Here is a 21,501-nt window from a genome sequence, read left to right as displayed (position 1 = left end):
GCACCAACTCAGAGGAAGTCCAGGAAGGGGAGAGCCGCAGAGGCAGCATTGAGACAAGAGTGAGAATCAGATGAGAGGCCTCTGGGGATAGCTGGTGTCACACTAGGGTCCGAGTGTTGGAGCCTGGGAAGCCTTTCATGCTCCTAGGGTCCTTTGGTTTACCCACAGCAATCTGTGGCTAAAGCCTGAATGGAAGCCCAACCAGGTTGCTCCAGCCACATCCCTCTGGCCAACTCCCACCTCAACCCTTCTCCACAGTGACAGTGAGATGGAGATGGAAGCAGAGCATTACCCCAATGGTGTGCTGGAGAGTGTGTCCACACACATTGTCAATGGCGCCTACAAGCATGAGGACCTGCAGACAGATGAGTCCAGCATGGGTAAGAATGATGGCTCAGCATGGTGATCCGTGGGTGGTAATGGCTCTATCCAGATGTCTTCTGTCCCCCAGGAAGGGATTGGGAAGGGCAGGCTTTGACAGCCTGAGAAACTCTAACCAGACCTGGTCCACTGCCGCCTTAGCCGATCATGAACGGGTGGTTGAAACGGGAAAGCCCCTGCCCTGCTGCCAAGATCAGGGTCCCTGTGTCTGAGGCTAGAGGCAGTTGGTGAGGGTGGGCACTCTTATGAACACCCGTGCATCTGTACGGGGTGGGAGAAGGGAAAGGTTCTAAGTCCAGACCCCTAGACAATGTGCTTGGTGGACTAAAAGCACCTTAGCTACAGATGATCCACCTGTTCCTCCCAGCCCTAACTTGCCTCTGGCAGTCTCCCCAAGGTCCTTCTCGCCATGTTCCTTTTGGGGTCCCCACCCCAGTTCTGCCCTTCTCTCCTTACTCTTCCTGATTTGTTCTCTGCTGGGCTCTGGGTGCAGATGATGGGCATCCTCGGCGGCAGCTCTGTGGGGGCAACCAGGCTGCCACAGAAAGGATTATCCTGTTTGGTCGCGAGTTGCAAGCACTGAGTGAGCAGCTGGGCCGGGAGTATGGCAAGAATTTGGCTCACACGGAGATGCTGCAGGTATAGAACAACCTGACCTTCATACAGAGCAGGCCTCCATTGTTGGGGAGGGAGCAGGGTGACTCTGGGAGGGCTGTGGGGGCAGCAGCAGCAGGACAGAGCGGGTTCTAGTGAAGTCCACAATGGGAAGCAGGACTTCGGGGGCATATGCTACTCTCTCTAGGCTCTGGGGAAGGCACAGTCCTTTCTGACCCTATGCTCACAGGGCACCATGCAGGGCTCTGTATGCCCCTGGAGTCATGGAGGTGTGTATGTGTGTGGCGTGTGCCACAGTCCTCTCAAGAATGTCCTGTCCCTTAGGATGCATTTAGCCTGCTGGCATACTCAGATCCCTGGAGCTGCCCAGTTGGCCAGCAGCTTGACCCCATCCAGAGGGAGCCTGTGTGTGCTGCCCTCAACAGCGCCATTTTAGGTAAGCAGCTCTAACAAAAACAGAAGCTGGTCCATGAATGCCTAGGGTGGCTCCTCCCTCTCTCCCTGGGGATTGCTGGTATTTGTCCAAATTAGGGCAGTGTGCTCTGCCCAGGCACTCTCTGGTAGCCCACAGGACTTGGGCTTCCATGGCTGAACTTAAATCTTGACCTCTCTCTGCCCAGCTGAATTGGCTGGCTAGATCATGATAGACTCTGGCCTGTGTCTATAGGCCTGGGCCAACACGTTGCTCTAAAGAAAGTTAAGGTCCTCAGGTTCCTAGCATGGCTGCATAGCCATGCGCTGGTGGCTGGGACATACTCACACAGATATGTGAACACCATGTTCTAAGAGATTCTGTCCACTGACCCCACTTTGTGCTTCTAAGGGAACTTTGACCTGAGCCCAGTTCCTGGGCAGAGCATTTACCAGGCCTGTCTCTCCTTCACAGAGTCTCAGAACCTGCCAAAGCAGCCCCCTCTGATGCTCGCCCTGGGTCAGGCATCTGAATGTCTACGGCTCATGGCCAGAGCGGGCCTGGGATCTTGCTCCTTTGCCAGAGTCGACGACTACTTGCACTAGCTGACCACGCTGGCTGGCCCCACCTGGCCCTTCCTCAGCCCCAGGGCTGGAGCAGCCCTGCCCTCCATAGGCATCTGGCGCAGGGACCTGGAAGCCATGGGCAGAGTCCATTCCTCCTGCCTGGCCTCCCCAACTCTGTTTTCTTTTCTTTTCTTTTCTTTTCTTTTCTTTTCTTTTCTTTTCTTTTCTTTTCTTTTCTTTTCTTTTCTTTTCTTTTCTTTTCTTTTCTTTTCTTTTCTCTTTTCTTTTCTTCTCTTTTCTCTTTTCTCTTTTCTTCTCTCTTCTCTTTTCTTGTTTTCTCTTCTCTTTCCTTTCTTCTCTTTCTTCTCTTCCCTTTCTTCCTTCCTCCCTTCCCGCCCCCCCCCCCCCCACCCCGCCAGCCCTCAGTCTCTGTCTTCACGTGCAGCGGCCTCTGACACAGTATTGGCTGGTTACTGTCATGTAGCGCCTTCTAGTTTGAAAGGGGGGTTTTGTTTTGAGGAGGGGTTGGGGTTTTTTAAATCTTTTTGTTTTTTTCCTCCTGACTGAGCCACCAGTATTTATCTCTGGAGAGCTTGTGCTGAGCTGGTTTCTGCTCATTTAGTGATGAAGCCTATCCAAGTTGGTGATAGCTTACTATTTTCATAAGTAAAAAAAAAAAAATGAGATTATATATATAAATATATATATTAAAAAAAGACACAGTATTTATCGTAGTGTTAGTGATCCAGCACCTCTTGGGTGAGGCTGTCCGGACACCATATGTTTTTATTTGAGACCAACTCATTAAAAAAGAATCATCTCTGTCACCTCAGCCAAGTGATTTGTTTATTTCAGGCTTCCCCTTTGTTGAGCCACAGGCCCAGCTGCAGCTCCTGGAAGCCCAGTAGGCTTTGGGGGGGCCACTTAGTGGGCAGGTCAGGCTAAGCTGGTTTGCAGCATCCGAAAGGTGTGGGTCCCTAGGCCCCTGAGAGTCGGGCTGGGTGGACAACTATAGGGCTGAGGCTTCAGAGAAGGAATGAGTTGGTTGGCCCAGGGCCACACAGCAAAGCAAGGGAGTAGAGGGTCCTTGGCCAGCACGCTATCTACCGTTCTACCCTGCCTCTCACTGCCTACCTTGCCCCTCCCTTTCTCCCCCCACTCAGCATCCTGTTTTCCCTTGTTAAGATGGCCAAATAATTCATTTACTCTAAATTGATTGCCTGGAAACTACCTGCCTTTGACTCGAGAGCTGCTGTGTGTCAGGCTGCGGGGAGGATGTCTCCATTCCAGGACAGAGGCCCTTGAGTACAGGGACTGCCTTCTTTCTGCCTGGATCTTCACCATCTCTGCACAGCTCTGATGGAATCCATGCTTTCTGTTGTGAAGCTAGGACCTTGTGGAGGCAGATACTTGGGCCACCAGTTGCTGGAGTGGATGGAACTCTTGACCTACTAAGCCAGGCTTCACTGCAGCTGTGCCAGGCAGCTCCCTGCAGCTTGGTCCCAGCCACTCTTAGAAAAGACTGTTATGAGTATTTGTTGGCCAGAGGAAGGGACCTCATGGGCTCTACAAATGTCCCACCAGCCGTTTCAGATGGATCTTCACAGCTGGTGGGGTAGAAACAGTCCCGGTACTGCCATCAGGGAATCAGGAGAGGAAGGGCTGAGATGACTGTTGGGACTTGAGCAAGCCATCAGTGGAGAGGACTGACTGCCCAGGAGGAAGAAAAGGAGGAGGCCTACCCAGAGGAGCACCAGGAGGGGCTGGGCTTTCCCTACCTGCTTCATAGTGAGAGGGAGTGCACAGGTAGCCCTTGCCAAGGGGCAAGGCCAGAAATTGAACTTTGAGTCCCTGCCTGGGAAAGGGCTAGATAAGCTCCTGCTCTCTGGCAGCAGACATAGGGATGGTTGGTACAGCCTGAGATTCATTGCCTGTCACGCCCATAGCTGGACAAGAAATGTGACTCAGTTGGACCAACTGCTCGTGATTGGTGTAAGGGCCCTGGCCCTGTGCTTTCCCCCAGTTCTGCCTTGGGGCATGATCCTATAAGCTGCTGCTTTTTCTTGGTCCCCACCAGGGCCTTGGCTGGCACCCCACAGACCATGGCCTGTTGGAGAGGTGTTGTCATGTCTGTAAAGGAAAACTCATCCTGTGCGAGGCTGGGGATGGCTAGCTCCCAAATGCAGAGGTTAAAAACATCAAGGTGTTAAAATGATCAGAGCTGAGCAGGATTGGGCATTAAAACCAGAGGCTTTTTTTAGCTGGAATGGGGTTCAGAGACCATCTACTCCATCAGTCCTCTCATTTAATAAGGAAACAGGCCTGGGAGATTAAATGACTTAGCCAAAGTCACAGAGCAGGTTAGTGGCAGAGCTGGGACTAACCTCATCCCCTTGGGCTGTACGACACTGTTTAGTCTTGAAGCCAAATGGTGAGTGAAAGGCTTAGGCTGGTGAGGCCCCCAGCAGTGTCTAAGCAGCTGGTATCTTCAGGGTGTGTCAGGGATGGGGATGGGTGGCTGGGCTTGAATTGTGGAGCAGCTGAGAGAGGGCCCAAGAGGGCCCAGGACAGCTGTGTGCTGCTTGGGGTTGAGTGTCCACCTGGCTCGCGCTCAGTTCCCATGGCCATCTCCCCATTTTCTGTGCCTTATCTCTCTGTTTCAGCTGAGTCCAAGTTGTTTACTCTGTTCCTCTCCAGAGGGGCTCTCTGTCCCAATTGGACAGCTTACCTTTGGGACATAAGCCTTTGCCCCACAAGCCATGGAGAGGATCAAAACCAAGCTGCTTGAGTCCACTATCTTGCTGATAGTCCAGGGCTGCCTGCCAGCCAGAGGAGCCCCTTATGCACACCCAGTCCTACCAGCCTGTTGTCTGGGAGCCAACAGTGGGGAAGGCACCTGGGAGGAGCCCCAGTGAAGGGCTGGACCTGACCCAAGAGGACAGGAAGAAGACCTGGCTCTGTTGGGTCATCCAGCCCTGGGGGAGCAGCCTTCCCTGTTTACCTTTTCCCCTTGTGCCACCAGATGTTACCTTCCAGAGCGGACACTGGCAGATGATGCAAAGAAAGCCAGAACCTCTGATCCTCACCCACATGGGTCTGTGGCTGGGGGGTAGGCTGCCAGAACAGGGACACTAAGAGATGGGGAAGTGGGGACTGCCCAGCCACCCAGCACCTTCCTACCCCTTAAGCAAGCACAAAGAAGATGAGGCAGAGAACTGTCAGCGCTGAAAGTTCCTTTGGTTGCTCACAACTCAGGTATGCATGCATGTGGCAGCCAGGCAGCAGAGCCCCCACTTGACTGCCAGTCCCGTGCACCGGACCTGTGGCCAGTTCATGGACTCTGGCTGCCTCAGGTGCCACCTCTTTGCATAGGGTTTTCCTCCATTAGTAACTACAGCTGAAACAGATGTCCTCCACATTGTGCACACTGGTTCTGCCTTTGTCCTTGCGAGTTGATACTTGGCATTAGCATGAAACTTGTGGGAGGGATTAGAGAGAATTCTAACACAAAACATCCTATTAAATTGTACTTGAGAAATGAAAAAACTCCTGTTGTATTTTGACAGAATTATTTTTATTAAAATATACATCCATGAGCAGTCACGAGTGTCTAGTCTCTGTTTTGAGTCTTATTGGGGTTTGTACCCTTTGTGTGGCACAGTCTGTTTTGACAGTTTGGCCCCTTCTCAGCCCACCTCTTAGGTTGCCAGGCCCCTGGTACCCTTCAGGAACCTTCAAGACTTCAGGTGTTTGCGAGAGCCCAAAGAGGATAGGAACTTAGGCTTCAGCTTTCTCCCCCCAGACAGCTTTCATCTAAGATAAACAAGGAGCAAATTCAGCTTCCAAAAGGTGGCCACAGGTCCTCCTGTCCACAGGGTAAGATTTTAATGGACTCCAAATACACTAATCCCAAACACTGGGTAGTCAGAGCTCTTCTGAGGGTTATTGAATTAGCTTCCAGGCAGTTTGAGGAGAAAGCACTCATACTCCAAATCCTAGTTCTGTTTACTAACTCTGGAAAATTAACCTTTCTCAGCTTCAGTTTCCCCACCCTTAAAATGTGATTAATCCTACCCCACGGAGGTAGGGGATTATAGCACATATAGGGCAGGCTTGACAGAGAGGGATAGATACAGTACATGCGTGCTTCACTCGGTTATTTTATAAGACTATTACTCGACAGAACTCTCTTAGGGAAAAGTTACTGTGGAGGGACAATGGAATGTTAGATTAAGAACAAAAGTCCTGGTTCCATAAAGCCAGAGTAGATTAATTTCTCTCCAGTGGTTCTCTACAGGGAGTGATTTTATCCACCCACCCCCACCCCTACCCCCACAGGGAACACTTGGCAGTGACTGGAGATATTGTTGGTAGTCACAACTTGAGTGGAGTGCTAGGCTAGTGGCATCTACTGGGTAGAGGCCAGGGATGCTATAAACATCCTACAATGCATAGACAGTTCCCAACAACAAAGAATTATCAGGCTCAAAATGTCAACAGTGCCACTGTCGAGAAACCCTGTTCTAGGGTGAATCTTGGGACAGAAACAGAAATATCAAGCACAAACACAAGCACATTTTGATTCTGCATGGCTGTTCAGAATCCAGGGGAAAAGATTAAGGGGATAAAACCCTATCAGAAGAGGGAGGTTAGAGGTTACAATTTCTCATCACTCTGGGAGTCTTCCATGCTCGGAAGGTGGCAGCAGTGGCAGGAAGTCCTGTCTCCTAAAGCAGTTGGACCCGGTTGGTCAGCAGTTCTAAGAATAACTGCCTCAGCTCAACTGACATATTCTATTGTCACAGGTTGCTCTGGAACCATGGCTGGGACACCTTCCTAATACCACCTGAGTGGGGGTCCAGACTCACCAGGAGTCAGAAAAGCAGGGGAGGGGCTCCCCATGTAGGAACAACCCCTAATCCTACATTTCCAACATAGCCTGTTTTACAGTAAGGCTTACAGGTTTCACTACTCCAGCGGACAATATGGTGAACTAAAGAGAAGTCTTGTTACAAAACGGTATTGACTTGGGAGGACACAGGCTCCAGTAAAGAGATCAGGGGCACTGAGGTCACCGTAGGACCACTAACATGTAAGTAACAACCGAAGAACACGCAAAGGAAGAGAAAGGAAAGAAAACAGGAACCAGAGAACAGAAAAGACAGTCATTAGTAGGAGTCAGGAGGCCAGGAAGTACGGCGAGTTCAAGAGAACTACCGTTTGCAACGACAGGTCGTTGTGTCCAACACCAGACCTTCCTTCATTCCAGAACAACCAAGGCCCACCACAGTTCCCAGAACCTGGTTGTTTTTGATGCTGGACGGAGGCCCGAAACAAGTATACGCAGTAACACACTCGCCCACCAGCCACCACCGCCGGAAATAAAGGACCTAGCCCTTCAGCCAAGACACTTAACCTCCGCCCCTAAAGTGCGAGCATGCGCGCATGCGCAGCCCTCAATCACGGCACCTCCCAGCGCAGGTCCACCCCCCGTCAAGGAGCATGCGCAGACTACTCGCCGTCCCGCCCCTCCCTTTCCAGAGCTCCCGGTTCCTTAGAAACCAGGCGGCGCGTTCCCGGTGGCTGCGCTTTAGATTCCGGGGCCCGCGCGTCCCCGCCAGCCTACCTCTTGGCGGGCGGGTGGTGGTCGAGACCGGTCCGGACCCATGGTCTCTGGTACAGCGCGGGACGGGCGATGCCAGCATGCCAGGTGAGAGGCGGGCCCGCGGCGGCGGGTGAGGATGAAGGAGAGCGCGGGCATGGCGCGGCAGCCAGCGGGCGTCGACCGGGCCTCCGCGGCCCGGCGCCCGAGGTCGGAGGCGGAGCTACTCAGAGCCTAGGCTGGAGGGGGCAGTTCTAACTGCCACCGCGGTCGCCGAGTTCGGGGGTCGCCCCGGAGTTTGTCCTCCCCACCGCAGAAATAGGACCTACAGATTTGGTCATAGAATTGTAGAATTTTGTGTCCTGAAAGGACCTCGGCCATTACCCATCCCTTTACCGGACGCGGAAACCTTGGTTCCCCTGCCTCGTGCCGAACAGACCCTACCTGTGTGAGGACTGACGATTTGTGGACGAGGATGTGAGGTGTGGAAGCCTCAGACAAAGGGCGCATAGGGTAGCTGGTACATCGTCTTTCAGAGTGAGATGGGACTTGTAGAAGGTAAATACTTTAAGGAAAGAGAGTTCAGGTGGCAGATGGGAGAAAGGACACTCCGGAAAGTGCAGGTGGCTCTGCCAGTTACAAAATGCCCACTGGCCAGGTCTCAATGCCCCTGGCCTAGCTTTGAAGCCCAGGAAGGAAGCAAATGGACTAGCGGAGACAAAAGGTGAGGTAAGGTGTTCCAATCAAGATGTTATCACACGAATGAGGTGGAAGGAAATGGGGGTGGGGAGATCAGGACTTGTGAATGGTTGTGTGAAAGTTTACCTTCCCTCTGCTGCCAAAGGTAAAGAACGGGACAAGAATAGAAAAGTTTAAAGTTGCATTAGCTAGACAGCAGGAAAGGTTATAAACCATCTTATAGAAGAAAGTGGGTGCCCTGTGAGTATCCAGAACCAAGTTGGGGCACTGCCCAGAAGACTTTTGTAGGCTGTGGGGCATAAAGGTCTCAGAAGGAAGAGCCTGTAGAGTATGACCCTTCATTTGAAGGGAACGCTATTTAAGTTAGAAAAGACACTTAACACGTTATTGAGATATGGAGAAGACAGTTGTCTTTGTGTTGGGGAAGATACATTCATTCTTGATAAGCAAACTCCTTTTCTTCTGAAAAGCTATGTGCACCAGGGAACAAAAGACTTTTTTTTTAACGTTTATTTTTGAGAGACAGAGCATGAGTGGGGGAGGGGCAGAACGAGAGGGAGACACAGAAACCAAAGCAGGCTCCAGGATCTGAGCTGTCAGCACAGAGCTGACTCGGGGCTCCAACCCACAAACTGCGAGATCAAGACCTAAGCTGAAGTTGGACACTTAACCAACTGAGCCACCCAGGCACCCCAAACAAAAGAGTTTTTTAATTAAGGCCATCCATTTTACAGAAAATGTGAAAAAGTACTGGGTTTTGACTTGAAATATGGAGACTGGACCAAGAGATGAAAATTTTCAGCAGACAGTTCTGTTGGACTCCCCATTTTTACAGTTAAAAATTCTGTTGTCAGGCTTTCTCTTAGCACCCGGTTGTCTTACTTTTCCTATGGAATGATTGGTCTGAGTCTGATCACTTATATTTATTTGAGGGGGAAATTCAGATATTTCTTTAAGTATTACTAGAATCCACTAGAAGTAAGATTAGCAATAACACCCCTTCTCCCCCTTCAAAGACATAAAGATTTGTAATATGGTCAAAAGAAGTGTGTCATTTTTAGAAGATGGTCCCTGATTCTAATCATCAAAATCAATTTCTTACTAGCTTGATGAAACTAATTATCAACGTATATTCGATTTTGCAGTATGTTTTCTTTCCCCCTCAGAGCGATGAGATACATTTAAAGTATGATGGTGTTAATAGGTCAGATTAGTTTAAGAAACAAAACTTTGTCTTAGGTTCATAAATCACTGCCAGACCTTATCTGTGATGTTGTGGCTGTGCATTTTATTGATTTTTCCTTCATCTGTGGAAATATTTTGTATAAAATATATCAAGAGATATAATGTGGTGTTATTAGAAGGGTTTGTAATCTGTGCGGAAAATTGGCACTGTTAATCAGATCCTGTCAGAAAAGCTTTATGAAAATCATTGTATTCTTTGTAGAAACTCAAATTACTTTAGCGCTGGCCCAGATAGAAGACAGGCTAATAGGCCAAAATCAAGGTAAGATGGAAGGGAGTAATTACCATCTGTGGAGCTGGATGCCGTGTGGGATGCTTTGAATGTAAGTGCAAATACTTTCTTGAATGCGCAGTTGAAGAAGATATTGCGTAAATGTGGTGAGTGTTCCCCATTGATTGGTGTACATTTTTTGAGCTCCTCTGTATAATCAGAAAGACACTGATTTTCTTTTCGATTTTCAAACTAAAAGACGGACTTACAGACTCTTAAAGTGTTTCTGCGTTGCTATAGCAATGAAACTTCGGACAAATAATTGCTTAATCTCAGCTCTGTTTTCTGGGGCAGCTGAGGGCAGTTATCAAATCTGACCTGTAATAAAGTAATCAGCAGTATTTAACAGGCCAATATACCAGATAAACCAGTAATGTTAACAGGATCTACTTTCACTGAACTGATTTTCTGGTTATACAGTAAGAGGAGAAATGCAGTAGAGATGCAGTGCCATCTGATAAAAGAAGTTGTAACACAGACGTTGGTGTTCAGAAAACACAGGAATCGGAGACCACTAACTTAGAAGTAGGAGAAGAGCCTTTCTGATGTCTGACAAGTCACTCAGGCATATTTATAGTAGGAGGTCCAAGTCCTGGATGAATTCACTGTTGGAATAGGACAGTCTCTAGGAAAAAATTTCAGATTTTGCTATTTTTGAGAATTCATGTACAACATAGTAATGGAACATTATTTTTCTTAAATTAAAAAGTAGCAACTTTGTATTCCAAGGGAGTCCAAATATCCAAGTTACTTGAAAAATTTAAATGTTGGGTGTTTTTAAAAAATGGGCTCATGAAAATCAGAATGGTAAGAGATACTGAGAAAAATGTGAAAGCATTAAGACTTCCGACATTAACACTTACTATGAATTAGCCATTAGGTCAGGAATGAGCTCACTCGAGTATTATCTGTATAAACTGAGACAAAAGAAATGAGAAATGAAGTAAGTATTTCTGTCTCACGGGATGGGAATAAACACTTAGATAATACAGTTTAAACATTCAGAAGGAAGAAATGAATATTCCTGCATTACTTAAATACACTCAAACTCTATCCTTAAGCACTTGTTCTTTAGATCCTTCTCTTAGAAGGAAAGTTGCAAGTAGTGCCTTTGTCCTAGATACTCGCAGTTTTCAGAGTAGCCATTGACAAAATGCCACATTCTTTGGGACCCAGGATAGACAGGAATTGCGGGAGAGATAGCTCTCCCCTGCCACTTCTCACAGCTATTCCATAAGGGTTTCTACCCGTCCTCTACCATGAAAGATTAGGAATGAAGGCTGTGAGGAATGGGAATGGAGTATCGAATGCAGTCCTTTTTCCTAGCTGGAGATAACTGGTACTCTCACACTGTCAGCTCTCAATTTCTCATGAGAACAGATAACCCCAAAATAGAACCTGCAACACTTCTAATTGGCTTTGAGATTTACCATATCACTTTACAACGTCAGGATCTTTTGTTATTTACTTTCATAATTACATTTTGCTTAGAATGCTGGGGCACCTGCCTGGTTCTTTCGGTAGAGCATGTTACTCTTGATCTCGGGGTTGTGAGTTCCAGCCCCACATTGGGTGGAGAGGTTACTTAAAAATAAAATCTTAGGATGACTGGTGGTTCAGTCAGTTAAGCGTCCAGCTCAGGTCATGATCTCACGGCTTGGGGGATCAAGCCCTGCATCAGGCTCTGCCCTGACAGTGCAAGAGCCTGCTTGGGATTCACTCTCTCTGTCTCTCTCTGCCCCTCCTCACCTCACTCCCTCTCTGTCTTTCAAAATAAGTAGATTAAAAAAATAGTTTTTAAAAAAATCTTAAAAAAAAAAATGTTAGGCAAATCTTACAACTTGTGGACCATAATTTCATAATGTGTATAATTTGTAGCAAAATAAATTGAAAATAGTACAGTTGTCTAACACTAGAGAAATAAAGAGCTGGTTCATGGAGTCAGTGAAATACGCAACCCTTAAAAACTGTGGTAACATAAAAAATGCTTATGTCAGAATGGGTACGTGAAAAAATCAGGATACAAAGTTATGAATACAGTTTAATCACAATATATTAAACAAATCTAAAAAAACCCCAAAAAAACAGAAGAACACAGAATAATTGTCTATGATGAGTATATATTTTAAAATACAAACCTTCCTGGGGCGCCTGGGTGGCTCAGTCAGTTAAGCGTCTGACTTCAGCTCACATCATGATCTCACAGTTTCTGAGTTCGAGCCCCGTGTTGGGCTCTGTGCTAACAGCTCAGAGCCTGGAGCCTCCTTCAGATTCTGTGTCTCCTCCTCTCTCTGCCCCTCCCATGGTCATGCTCTGTCTCTCTCTGTCTCTCAATAATAAATAAACATTTTTAAAAATTTTAAAAAAATAAAAATAAAATACAAACCTTCCTAAGAGTTTCTTGCTGATGTAAAAGATGATTTGGAACTTTCTTTCTGCAGGCCTTCATCCCTTCATACTCTTTGACTGTATTAAAGTTCTGGGGAGGAGGACTGGCAGAGGACAGCACTGTTGTTTCTTGTCTCAGGTGTCAGGGGCCAAACAGTAGTGTGGTTACCTAGATAATGAATTTTCATGTGTATAAATGAAGGATACACTGTACATCTTATGTGTTCTCTGAGACTTTTTTTGTTGTTTTAAGATTTTTTACTTGTAAGTAATCTCTATACCCAACATGGGCTCCGACTCACAACCCTGAGATGAAGGGTTACATGCTCTTCCTTCTGAGCCAATTAGGCACCGCCTAAGACTGTTTCATTGTTGTTGTTGTTTTTGGTGCTTGTTGATAGATAGTCTTGAGCCTGAGGGTCTCTTCAGTGTGTTTTGATGGATGCTTTAGTAGCAGTGTTCCAAAGTATATTAGAGGATGTTCCATGTGGTTAATGTTTTCTGCCTGGTGGTGTGGTGGTTCCTGCTAGGAAATGGTTATCATCTCTGCGGGACCTCTCTGGGAGTAGCTCTGGGAGCATGTGAGATAGAATGTTTGTCTTCTCAGGCATCCTTTGTTTGTCCGGGAGAAGGGGGGGTGGTAGAGACAGCCATATTTCCTGTTACTTTTCAGCCTTTTGCATTGGTTGACAATCCTGTGCCAGTGGCTTATGTTTTGGAACAATGGAGAAAATGATTGAACATAGTATTCCTTATCCGATGTTATTTTCAAAATTAAATCAGTATGCTTAAGTGGCTTGTTTTGGTTCCTCCAGGCCTGAGCTTGCTTCTGGTCATGGTGGTTATTCTTTTAAAACTATCTCTGTTTCTCGTTTCCTTTAATGACTAATAACCCTAATATACTAAGGTTGTTATTCAAAGAACACTTAAATGTCTTTAAGTAATTTCCAAAGTGTTCTGGGATTGTTACCAAAATACTTTGAAGTGTGAGGTTTCAGGGAACTGTTTTCTTCTTAAAACCGTATAAAACCCAGTCTTGGTCCCAAAAGAGCTTAGAGTCTCAATAGTGAGACAAGACATTGTGTGTATCATTTAAATAATAACCAAAAAATCTAAAATATAAAATGAATGGCTGTTTTCAGGAACGCATATTCCATATACATGCTGTGTTTTATAACTGGTCTTCTCCATTACACATTAAACATCTCCCCTCTCCCCTGCCCCCCCCCCAAAAAAAAAGGTAAAAAGAAGAAAAGGTGGTATGACAAAGACTGTCCTGAGATTAGATTATTTTAGATTTCACATGTAATAGCTAGATGATCGTTAAATGAAACCACAGCTGAGTGTGGTCATGGCCTAGTTGATAAGCAGTTTTCTTGCATATAAGAAGGAGATATGTGGGGCACCTAGGTGGCTTAGTCAGTTAGTGTCCAACTTTTGATTTCGGCTGAATTCAGGATCTCATTGATTGTGAGATTGAGCCCCAAGTTGGGCTCTGTGCCAACAGTGTGGAGCCTTCTTGGGGTTAGGTAGGTAGGTAGGTAGATAGATAGATAGATAGATAGATAGATACATAGATAAACTTTAAAAAAAAAAAAAAAAAGGAGATGTTTGTGAAGGGCTTTGGGCATTTCCAGTCACCAGAGAACCACTTCATATTTAAACTGTTTGGTGACCAGAAGCCATGTAACACAGAGTTAGAGAATGACAGTCTGAGTTGCTATGCTCCAGGGTGCCCTACAAACGTCCTATACCCAAGAGACTCCTGGCTGGCTCAGTTGGTGGAGTGTGCACCTCTTGATCTCTGGGTTGCGAATTTGAGCCCCACATTGGGTATGGAGATTATTTTAAATCTTAAAAAAAAAAAAATGTCCCAAACTGAAATCCAGTGTCTATTACTGTCATAGATAAACCAGTTTTCCCAGGAGAAGAGTACTTTTCTCCATGTTGAAGGTGGAAAACACTTAGAAAACTTCAGTAAATTAAGTGTGCATTCTTGGTCCCTAGGTAAAACCAAAGTTTGTAATACACCTCTCTACAGTTGGCTGTTTCACATGCATCACGGCCAAATGTGTTTTACCTAAGTGATTTAAAAGTAAAGGCAGAGTCTTTGTTCACATGCCTGCTACAGTGAAAGATCTCTGAACACTCATTGTGTTTCTGTGTCAGATCAGTCCTTGGTATTCGGCTATGGGTGTAGCAAGAAATAGAAACTAAGCTCCAGGGACCTAGCCTGCCTGTCTAGATCACTGCTCTGTGTCCCACCTCCTGGCATAATGCCTGACTCATTGTGGTGCTTAAAAATATTGGGGAATAAATGAGAAGAGGACTCTGGTGACTGGATAGTGTGCCACTGAAATGGGTGGGGGTGCGCAGAAGGAGGTTTGTGTTTGAGAGGAAAGACAAATTTGGGATGGGAGCAGCTGGTAGGTCACTTATGTGGGGATTTCCAGTCGACACTTAGACATTTAGTAGAGAGAGAGCTGGAACAAGTTGTTGAGGCTGGGAATTGGAAGTTAATATTTGCATGAAGGTTGTAGTGAAATTGAAGGATTAGATTATGTTGCTTCAAAAGAGAGAGGACTGAGGATGGAATTTTCAGGTTGATGTCAACCTGGAACTCACTGTTAAAGTAGTCTTAGCAAAAAAATAATCTTCTTGTTCTTGCCAGATTTTCAAAAGCAATAAAGAACTAATATGGAGGGGGTGGTGCCTGAGTGGCTCAGTCTGTTAATTGTCCAACTCTTGATTTTGGCTCAGGTCATGATCTCATGGTTCATGAGATCAATCCCCACGTTGGGCTCCATGCTGGGCGTGGAGCCTGCTTGGGATTTTCTCTCTCCCCCTCTCCTTCTGTCCCACCTCCTGCCCCTATGCGCGCGCGCTCTCTCTCTCTCTCTCTCTCTCTCTCTCTCAGTAATAAAATAAAATCTTAAAAAAAACAACAACAATGTAGCCAGTAAATAAGTAGTTTTTCCTACTGTAATCATCAGCTGAAGCTTTTAGACCTGATAGCAATCCAGATATTTCTGTGGGTGTTAAATTTTTTCTTTATGACCCAATTTAGCTGACCCTTTTGTAGCTTGGGTAGTTATGCCTCATTGAACAGGTCATTAGGTCTTTCATTAGTGCCCTCGTAGGACACTGTGTGGACTGGAGCAGGGGGGCAAGGAACTGTCCTCTTTGGCCAGCTCTGGGTGTGCCCCATCACGTGGTAGCTGCCTAACAGTTTACCATCATATCAGCTTGTGGACCTGAGGGAATAGCACACCTGTCCTTTGTCCTGTTTGTGTTTTTGCTGACAATGAGAAGGTAGGAATCTGTGACCATGTCACTGAGTCAGTGTGGGCACTGTTAAAATAAAAAACAAATCATAGGAAAATGAAACCTTCTCCAGAGAGCCTCTGGATTTTTGAAACCCAGGGACCAAAACATTTATCACAACTAATTTGTAAAACTCAACACCTGTTTCTTTAGTTTGGCTTTTATTTTTTAATGGGAACATAAATGCAAGTAAAGAAACACTTTCACACATCTGTCTGAAAGCAGTCCTGCCGAAAGCATTCATGTTATCATATCAGACTCTTAAGTACATGCTGTAGGTAGTCCCTCTGCTATGAACTTGAGGTTTAGAACTCAGGCTGCATATCCCCACTCCCCCTCATGTTTATGCTCTGATGATGGGGTGTGGTTGTCTTTCCTCTTTGGGTCTGGCTCTTGTACTCAGGCATTGACCGCCTGTCTCCCATACTGGCTCAATTCCAGGTGTTAGGAGGGGCCAAAAGGAAGGCTGGGGGACAGTTAGACACCTCTTTCTAATTAATTCTTGGTACATGACTGGCGTTGAAGGCCTGATAGAAGGCATTCCTGCTTATTTCCCCAATAGGTCCTAAGTTTTGCAAAACAACAATTAAAATTGACCTTCATGGTTTTATTTTATCTCCTTTATCATGCTCAAAAATTAAGCTTGATGCCTGGATGGCTCAGTTGGTTAAGCGTCTGATTCTTGATTTCAGCTCGTGTCCTGATCTCACAGTTTGTGGGTTTGAACTGCATCGGGATCCTCTGCTTGGGATTCTCTCTCTCCCCTCCTCTGTCTGCCTCTCCTCTGCTTACTCTCTCTGTCTCTCTCTCAAAAATAAATAAATAAACTTGAAGAGAGGGAGGGAGGGAGGGAAGGCAAAGAAGGAATTAGACACAAAAAGCTATTGTCCTCTAACCAGTGCACCATCTATACAGGTTTAACCCTACTTCCCGATCTATTCATTCTCACACTTACTTGTACATTCATTCTTCAATGATTACTCAGCACCTACTCTGTCAGCACTCTTTTGTCCTGGTGACAGCAGTGTGTGAGGTAGGCAAGATCCTGCTATCATGACAGATGCTAAATAGGTGATCCCAGTGAATCATGATGGGCACTGTGAAAACCAAAGCCCAGGCTGCTGGGAACTGTAAGCTGAATCACTTAACCCAGCCTAGGCCATGCTGGGTTAAGATGTAAAGAAGTAGTGTTTAAGTGGAGACCTGACAAATCTCCTGAGAATTAGCCTGCCAAAGTAAGAAAAGATTGTTCCAGGCAGAGCAAAGAGCTTGGACCAAAATCTCAGAGCAACTGAAAGAGATGTAGTAGCTGCTAGCATGTCAGGTACAATGTAAGGGAAAAGTGGTAAGGTGGAGAGGTGGGGAGGGGTCCATCTCATATTGGGAGATGCTTTGTGGACCTCATCAAGGAATTTGGGGTTTATCCTGGGGGCACTTAAAGTCTAGGGAAGGAAATGGTCAGGACAAGGAAAAATGTTAGGTGTCTGTTAGGAGACCAGAACAGTGGATGAATTCCAGGGGCATTGAATCCAGTTGGTGAGATGTAGTGACGGACTGGCTGTGGGGCAAATGGCGTCACTGCAGCCAGAGTGGTTTCTTACAGACTGGTTAGGACTGAATCACTGTCACCTGTTTGAGCTACTCTCACTTGCCTTCCCTTCACAATTACCTATTGGTGTTTGACTGAACATAGTCACTGGGTCATTGTGGTCTTGTAAGGCCCTTAACATACAGTACACTTCTGTTACATGGAGGAAGCTTGACTGCAAGGGGATTGAGCTAATGAGTAATCATGAGTCATGTCATGTGGAGGAGGGAGGTTAGTTGAAGAGACAGCTCTAGATGAGGGTGCCCTCTTAGCAGGTCAAATTGTAGCTTAAGACTGAAGTAGCAGCTCGTTTTCCTAATCCCAAGTGGCAGGCAGAGCTATTCTGTTATCATATCATGCTTGTTTTCTTTCCTGAACTATTAAATCAGATTTTGCCCCAAACTACTTAAATTCATGACATAAGTAATCTCTATTATATTGATGAACATATCCCAAGACCCTACTAAATTATATGCAGTTTTGATGAGTTCAGTATATGCATCTTGGTTTATTAACTAACTGTGCAGGAACAAGATCTGCAATCTTTATTTTTTCAGCAGTATGCATTGAATACCCACTATATATCAGGGCTTGTTCTAGGCACTGGGGATGCAACAATGAATAAACAGACAAAAAATCGCCTGTCTTAAAGAAGCATACATTCTAGCAGGGGTGATTGAGGGAATCAAACAATGAGGTAAGTGAGGGAGAGAGTAAGCCAAGTGGATATCTGTACAGAAAAGGGAACTGCAAGTACAAAGGCCCTGAGACAGGAGCATACCTGTCATGTTTGAGATATATTTAGTACTGAGCCACTGCTGTGGAGGCAGAGTAAGCAAGGGAAAGAGAGATAGGACATAAGGTGAGAGATGTAAAAGGAGGAAGGGAATGAGGGCAGACTATGTAGGACCTTGTAGGTCAGTGGAAGAGCTTGGGCTTTTATTCCAAGAGAGATGGGAAGCCTGTGGAGAGCTTGGACAGAGGAATGACTTTTTACTCTAATTTAATTTGAGTCATTCTCAATGCTATGTTGAGACTAGATTGGGGTGCAGTATGGGGTGGAGGAGCAGGGTAGAACCTGGGAGGTCACCTAAGCTGTTGCGGTAATGTAGGTGAGAAAGGTGGTTGTGACTTGAACTGAGATAGCAGTAGGTGTAGTGGATATATCTTGAAGGTAGAAAGCCAGCAAGATTTGTTAACACATCAAATGTGAAATGTGAGAGAAAAATAATAATCAAGGATTACTCCAAGATTTTGACTTGAGCTGTTGGAAAGTTTGTTACCAATTTCAGAGATGAAGCCATTGTGCACAATTTTGGCAGGGGCGGGGGATGGAGGATTGGCAGGGGGTGGCATGGGAATTCCAGGAGTTTAATTCTGGACATTTAAAGTTTGGGATGCCTACTAAAATAAGCATCCAAGTAGAGATATCGGATAGGGAGTTGTTGTTTATACTAGTCTGGAGCTGAAGAAAGAGGACCTGGCTAAAATCTTTGGGAGTCCTCAGAAAATAGTGTGTATTTAAGCCATGAGACTGAATAGGATCATCATGGTTACCACGGGAGATTGGGAAGTAGCCAGAGAGATAGGAGAATAGCAGGAGAAATTTGTGTTCTGGAAATTAAGAGTGTTGCAAAGAGGGTGGAACATGCTATATCAGATGCTACTGCTGTGTCAGCACAAAGTGGAATGAAGATGAGAATTGGCCCTTGGATTTTGGGATTTTGGATTTTGGATTTTACAACATTTTAATTGTATTTGACAAATATCGGGTAGCTGAAGTATTTATGACCATTCCTATGGGGTTGTCAGCCATGATGCCTTGAATACATAAGATACACAATTACAGTTTGAAGTTCTGAACATTTCATTCTTCTCCTACTTCCTTTGGCCCATTTTATTTTACCTTTTATTTATTTTTTTGTTTTTTAAGTAAACTCTTTGCCCAGTGTGGGACTTGAATGCATGACCCTGAGATCAAGAGTCGCATGCTCTACTGACTGAGCCATTGGGCGCCCCGGACCCATTTCATACTGAGGAAATACTGTTAGGTAGAGGCTTGAACACTACTCTAGGAGACGGGAGTGTCTGCCAATTACAAATTGACTTTTTAATGTGCTTGGACTGCTGTGCTCTTTACTGAACTACCAATATGTCAGTGTTTTTTCATAATTCAATCCTGCAGTGTGAGTAATGCCTTCCTCATGTGGAACTCGGAGTGCATTACAGATATGTCATTTAACTTTTTTTTAAAGTTTATTTATTTTGAGAGAGAGAGAGAGAGAGCATGCGTGTGAGAGCGGGGGTTGGGGAGAGAGAGAGAGGGGGAGAGAGAATCCCAAGTAGGGTCCACACCATCAGTGCAGAGCCCGATGCGGGGCTCGAACTCACCCAACTGTGAGATCGTGACATGAGCCGAAACCGGACACTTAACCAATGGAGCCACCCAGATGCCCCTAACGTTTTTTTAAAGATAAAATTAATTCATATCCTGTTGAATACTCTTGTAGTACCCTCTTTGCCTTTATAATGCTTTTCTCAAATTATAATGACATATTTATGTGATGATTTGTCTTCTCACTCCTGCTAAACTGTAAACTCTATGCAAACAGAAACTATCTGGTTTGTTCACCAATATAACCTGTGCGTTGCCTTGGCCTGGCCAATAGTACGTAATTAAAATAAGTATTTATTAGTGAATCAATGTGCATAAATTACAGGTGTCATTTTATATATGAGCATCTGAAACACAGACTGTGATTAGCTAAGCTAATGTCGTAATCTGTTTTAAAACTAGGTTGAGGCCCCATCTCACTTAATAACTAGGGTCCTGGCCTCACCCCTGGCCACAGTACTTTATTTTAGCATATTTTATATGAAGATATAATTACTAGAAAAACTCATCCACAGAAAAAGCTGGCCTCTTGATACTGGCCCTTTGGAATGTTTGAAGGGTCAGAGATCTGTGGCAGTCTGTAGAGGCATCTCAGAGGAAGAAGGAGTGCCCTAAGGATACACAGCTTGGGATGGCTGCTTGCACTGGGGAACTGCAGGTGTAAGGCTGGTTCCAGGGAAAGACGGGGGTGGGCACTGAGTGAAGGCTTCTCACTCTTGTGGTGTTCCAGGTCTTGTTGCCCAACCTGTACAGCTACAGCCACAAACTGTTACACATCATTTCTCACTTAGAACCATCATTAACTTTATTTGCCTAAAGCAATACACAAGAATTCTTTTTGAACCCTCCCTTCCTTAGTATGAGTTGTTCATGAGTGGTAAGGACTTACTTACCTAATACCTGAAGCTCAGTAGCTTGTCCAGTTTGGCATTGGTTAGCGGAAAGTGCCATCTTCAGATACCCTCAGCAAGTGCTGAGACTGACTAGATCATTGGGCCTTGAAGTTAATTCATCAGAAAACTTACTCTCTTGGCTCCAGCCGTTGTCTCTGTACTGTTGATATCTCCAAAAGTAAGCTGACAAGGTTTTATGTTGTTTTTAAGGAAAGAGACTTTTAGTTCACATGTATCCATTTTGTTTGATTATGAACCTGAATCTTCAAGATGTGAACAGGTCGTTCTATGCTCTTAGAAACAACAACTTCTGGGGGCGCCTGGGTGGCGCAGTCGGTTAAGCGTCCGACTTCAGCCAGGTCACGATCTCGCAGTCTGTGAGTTCGAGCCCCGCGTCAGGCTCTGGGCTGATGGCTCGGAGCCTGGAGCCTGTTTCCGATTCTGTGTCTCCCTCTCTCTCTGCCCCTCCCCCGTTCATGCTCTGTCTCTCTCTGTCCCAAAAATAAATAAAAAACGTTGAAAAAAAATTTTTTTAAAAAAAAGAAACAACAACTTCTGATTAAAAATTGAGGTATAATTTACTTAGAAGTAATGCACAGATCTTAAGTATTCAGTTTGATGAGTTGTTACCAGTTGCATCACCATGTAAGTACAGTGCAACAAGAATGTAGAATATTTCCATCACTCGAAAATGTTTCCTTGTGCCGCTTTCCAGTCAGTCCCATACCCCTACCACCACCAATACCTTCTGCTATCACTATAAATAAAGTTCACCTGTTCCTATACTTCAGATTAGTGGAATCCTACAGTATGGGGTGTTTTGTTTTGTTTTGTTTTGTTTGGTGTGTATGTCTGGAATCTTTCACTATACGTATTTTTTAGATTCATACCTGTTGTTGCATGTATTCATAGTCCATTCATTTTTATTTCTTTACTATATTGTATTGAATGATTCTACCGTAACTTGTTTATCCAGTCTCCTATTGATAAACATTTGGATTTGTTTCCAGTTTGGGGCTATAATGAATAATGCTACTGTGAGCATTTTATTTTTATGTTATTTTATTTTTTAATGTTTGTTTATTTTTGAGAGACAGCGAGCATGAGTGGGGGAGGTGCAGA

The 21,501-nt window shown here is 45.4% G+C and overlaps 2 protein-coding genes across 9 annotated transcripts in view; both read left to right on the top strand.

Moving 5' to 3' along the window:
* The window catches only part of RANBP10 (RAN binding protein 10), a 65,631-nt gene extending 60,058 nt beyond the window's left edge, over nt 1-5,573 (top strand). For all 3 annotated transcript variants that reach the window (XM_058706479.1, XM_058706481.1, XM_058706480.1), the window contains 4 exons: nt 259-380; nt 875-1,020; nt 1,321-1,432; nt 1,883-5,573. In XM_058706479.1, coding sequence (XP_058562462.1) covers nt 259-380; nt 875-1,020; nt 1,321-1,432; nt 1,883-2,013 — 511 coding nt within the window. In that variant the 3' untranslated portion in view covers nt 2,014-5,573. The remainder of the gene's footprint in view (nt 1-258; nt 381-874; nt 1,021-1,320; nt 1,433-1,882) is intronic.
* A 740-nt stretch (nt 5,574-6,313) lies between these two features.
* GFOD2 (Gfo/Idh/MocA-like oxidoreductase domain containing 2) overlaps nt 6,314-21,501 on the top strand; it is a 37,599-nt gene continuing 22,411 nt past the window's right edge. For 2 of the 6 annotated variants that reach the window (XM_058706490.1, XM_058706489.1), the window contains exon 1: nt 6,315-7,684. In XM_058706490.1, the coding sequence (XP_058562473.1) occupies nt 7,420-7,684 (265 nt within the window). In that variant the 5' untranslated portion in view covers nt 6,315-7,419. Of the gene's footprint in view, nt 7,685-21,501 lie in introns of all 6 variants that reach the window. The other 4 variants (XM_058706492.1, XM_058706494.1, XM_058706491.1 and 1 more) reach the window with 3 other exon arrangements.

This window comes from Neofelis nebulosa, chromosome 17 (assembly GCF_028018385.1).
Source record: "Neofelis nebulosa isolate mNeoNeb1 chromosome 17, mNeoNeb1.pri, whole genome shotgun sequence".
Classification (NCBI taxonomy): Eukaryota; Metazoa; Chordata; class Mammalia; order Carnivora; family Felidae; genus Neofelis; species Neofelis nebulosa.
The sequence above is the reverse complement of the archived record's forward strand: the minus strand, read 5'-3'. Positions and strand labels throughout refer to the sequence as shown.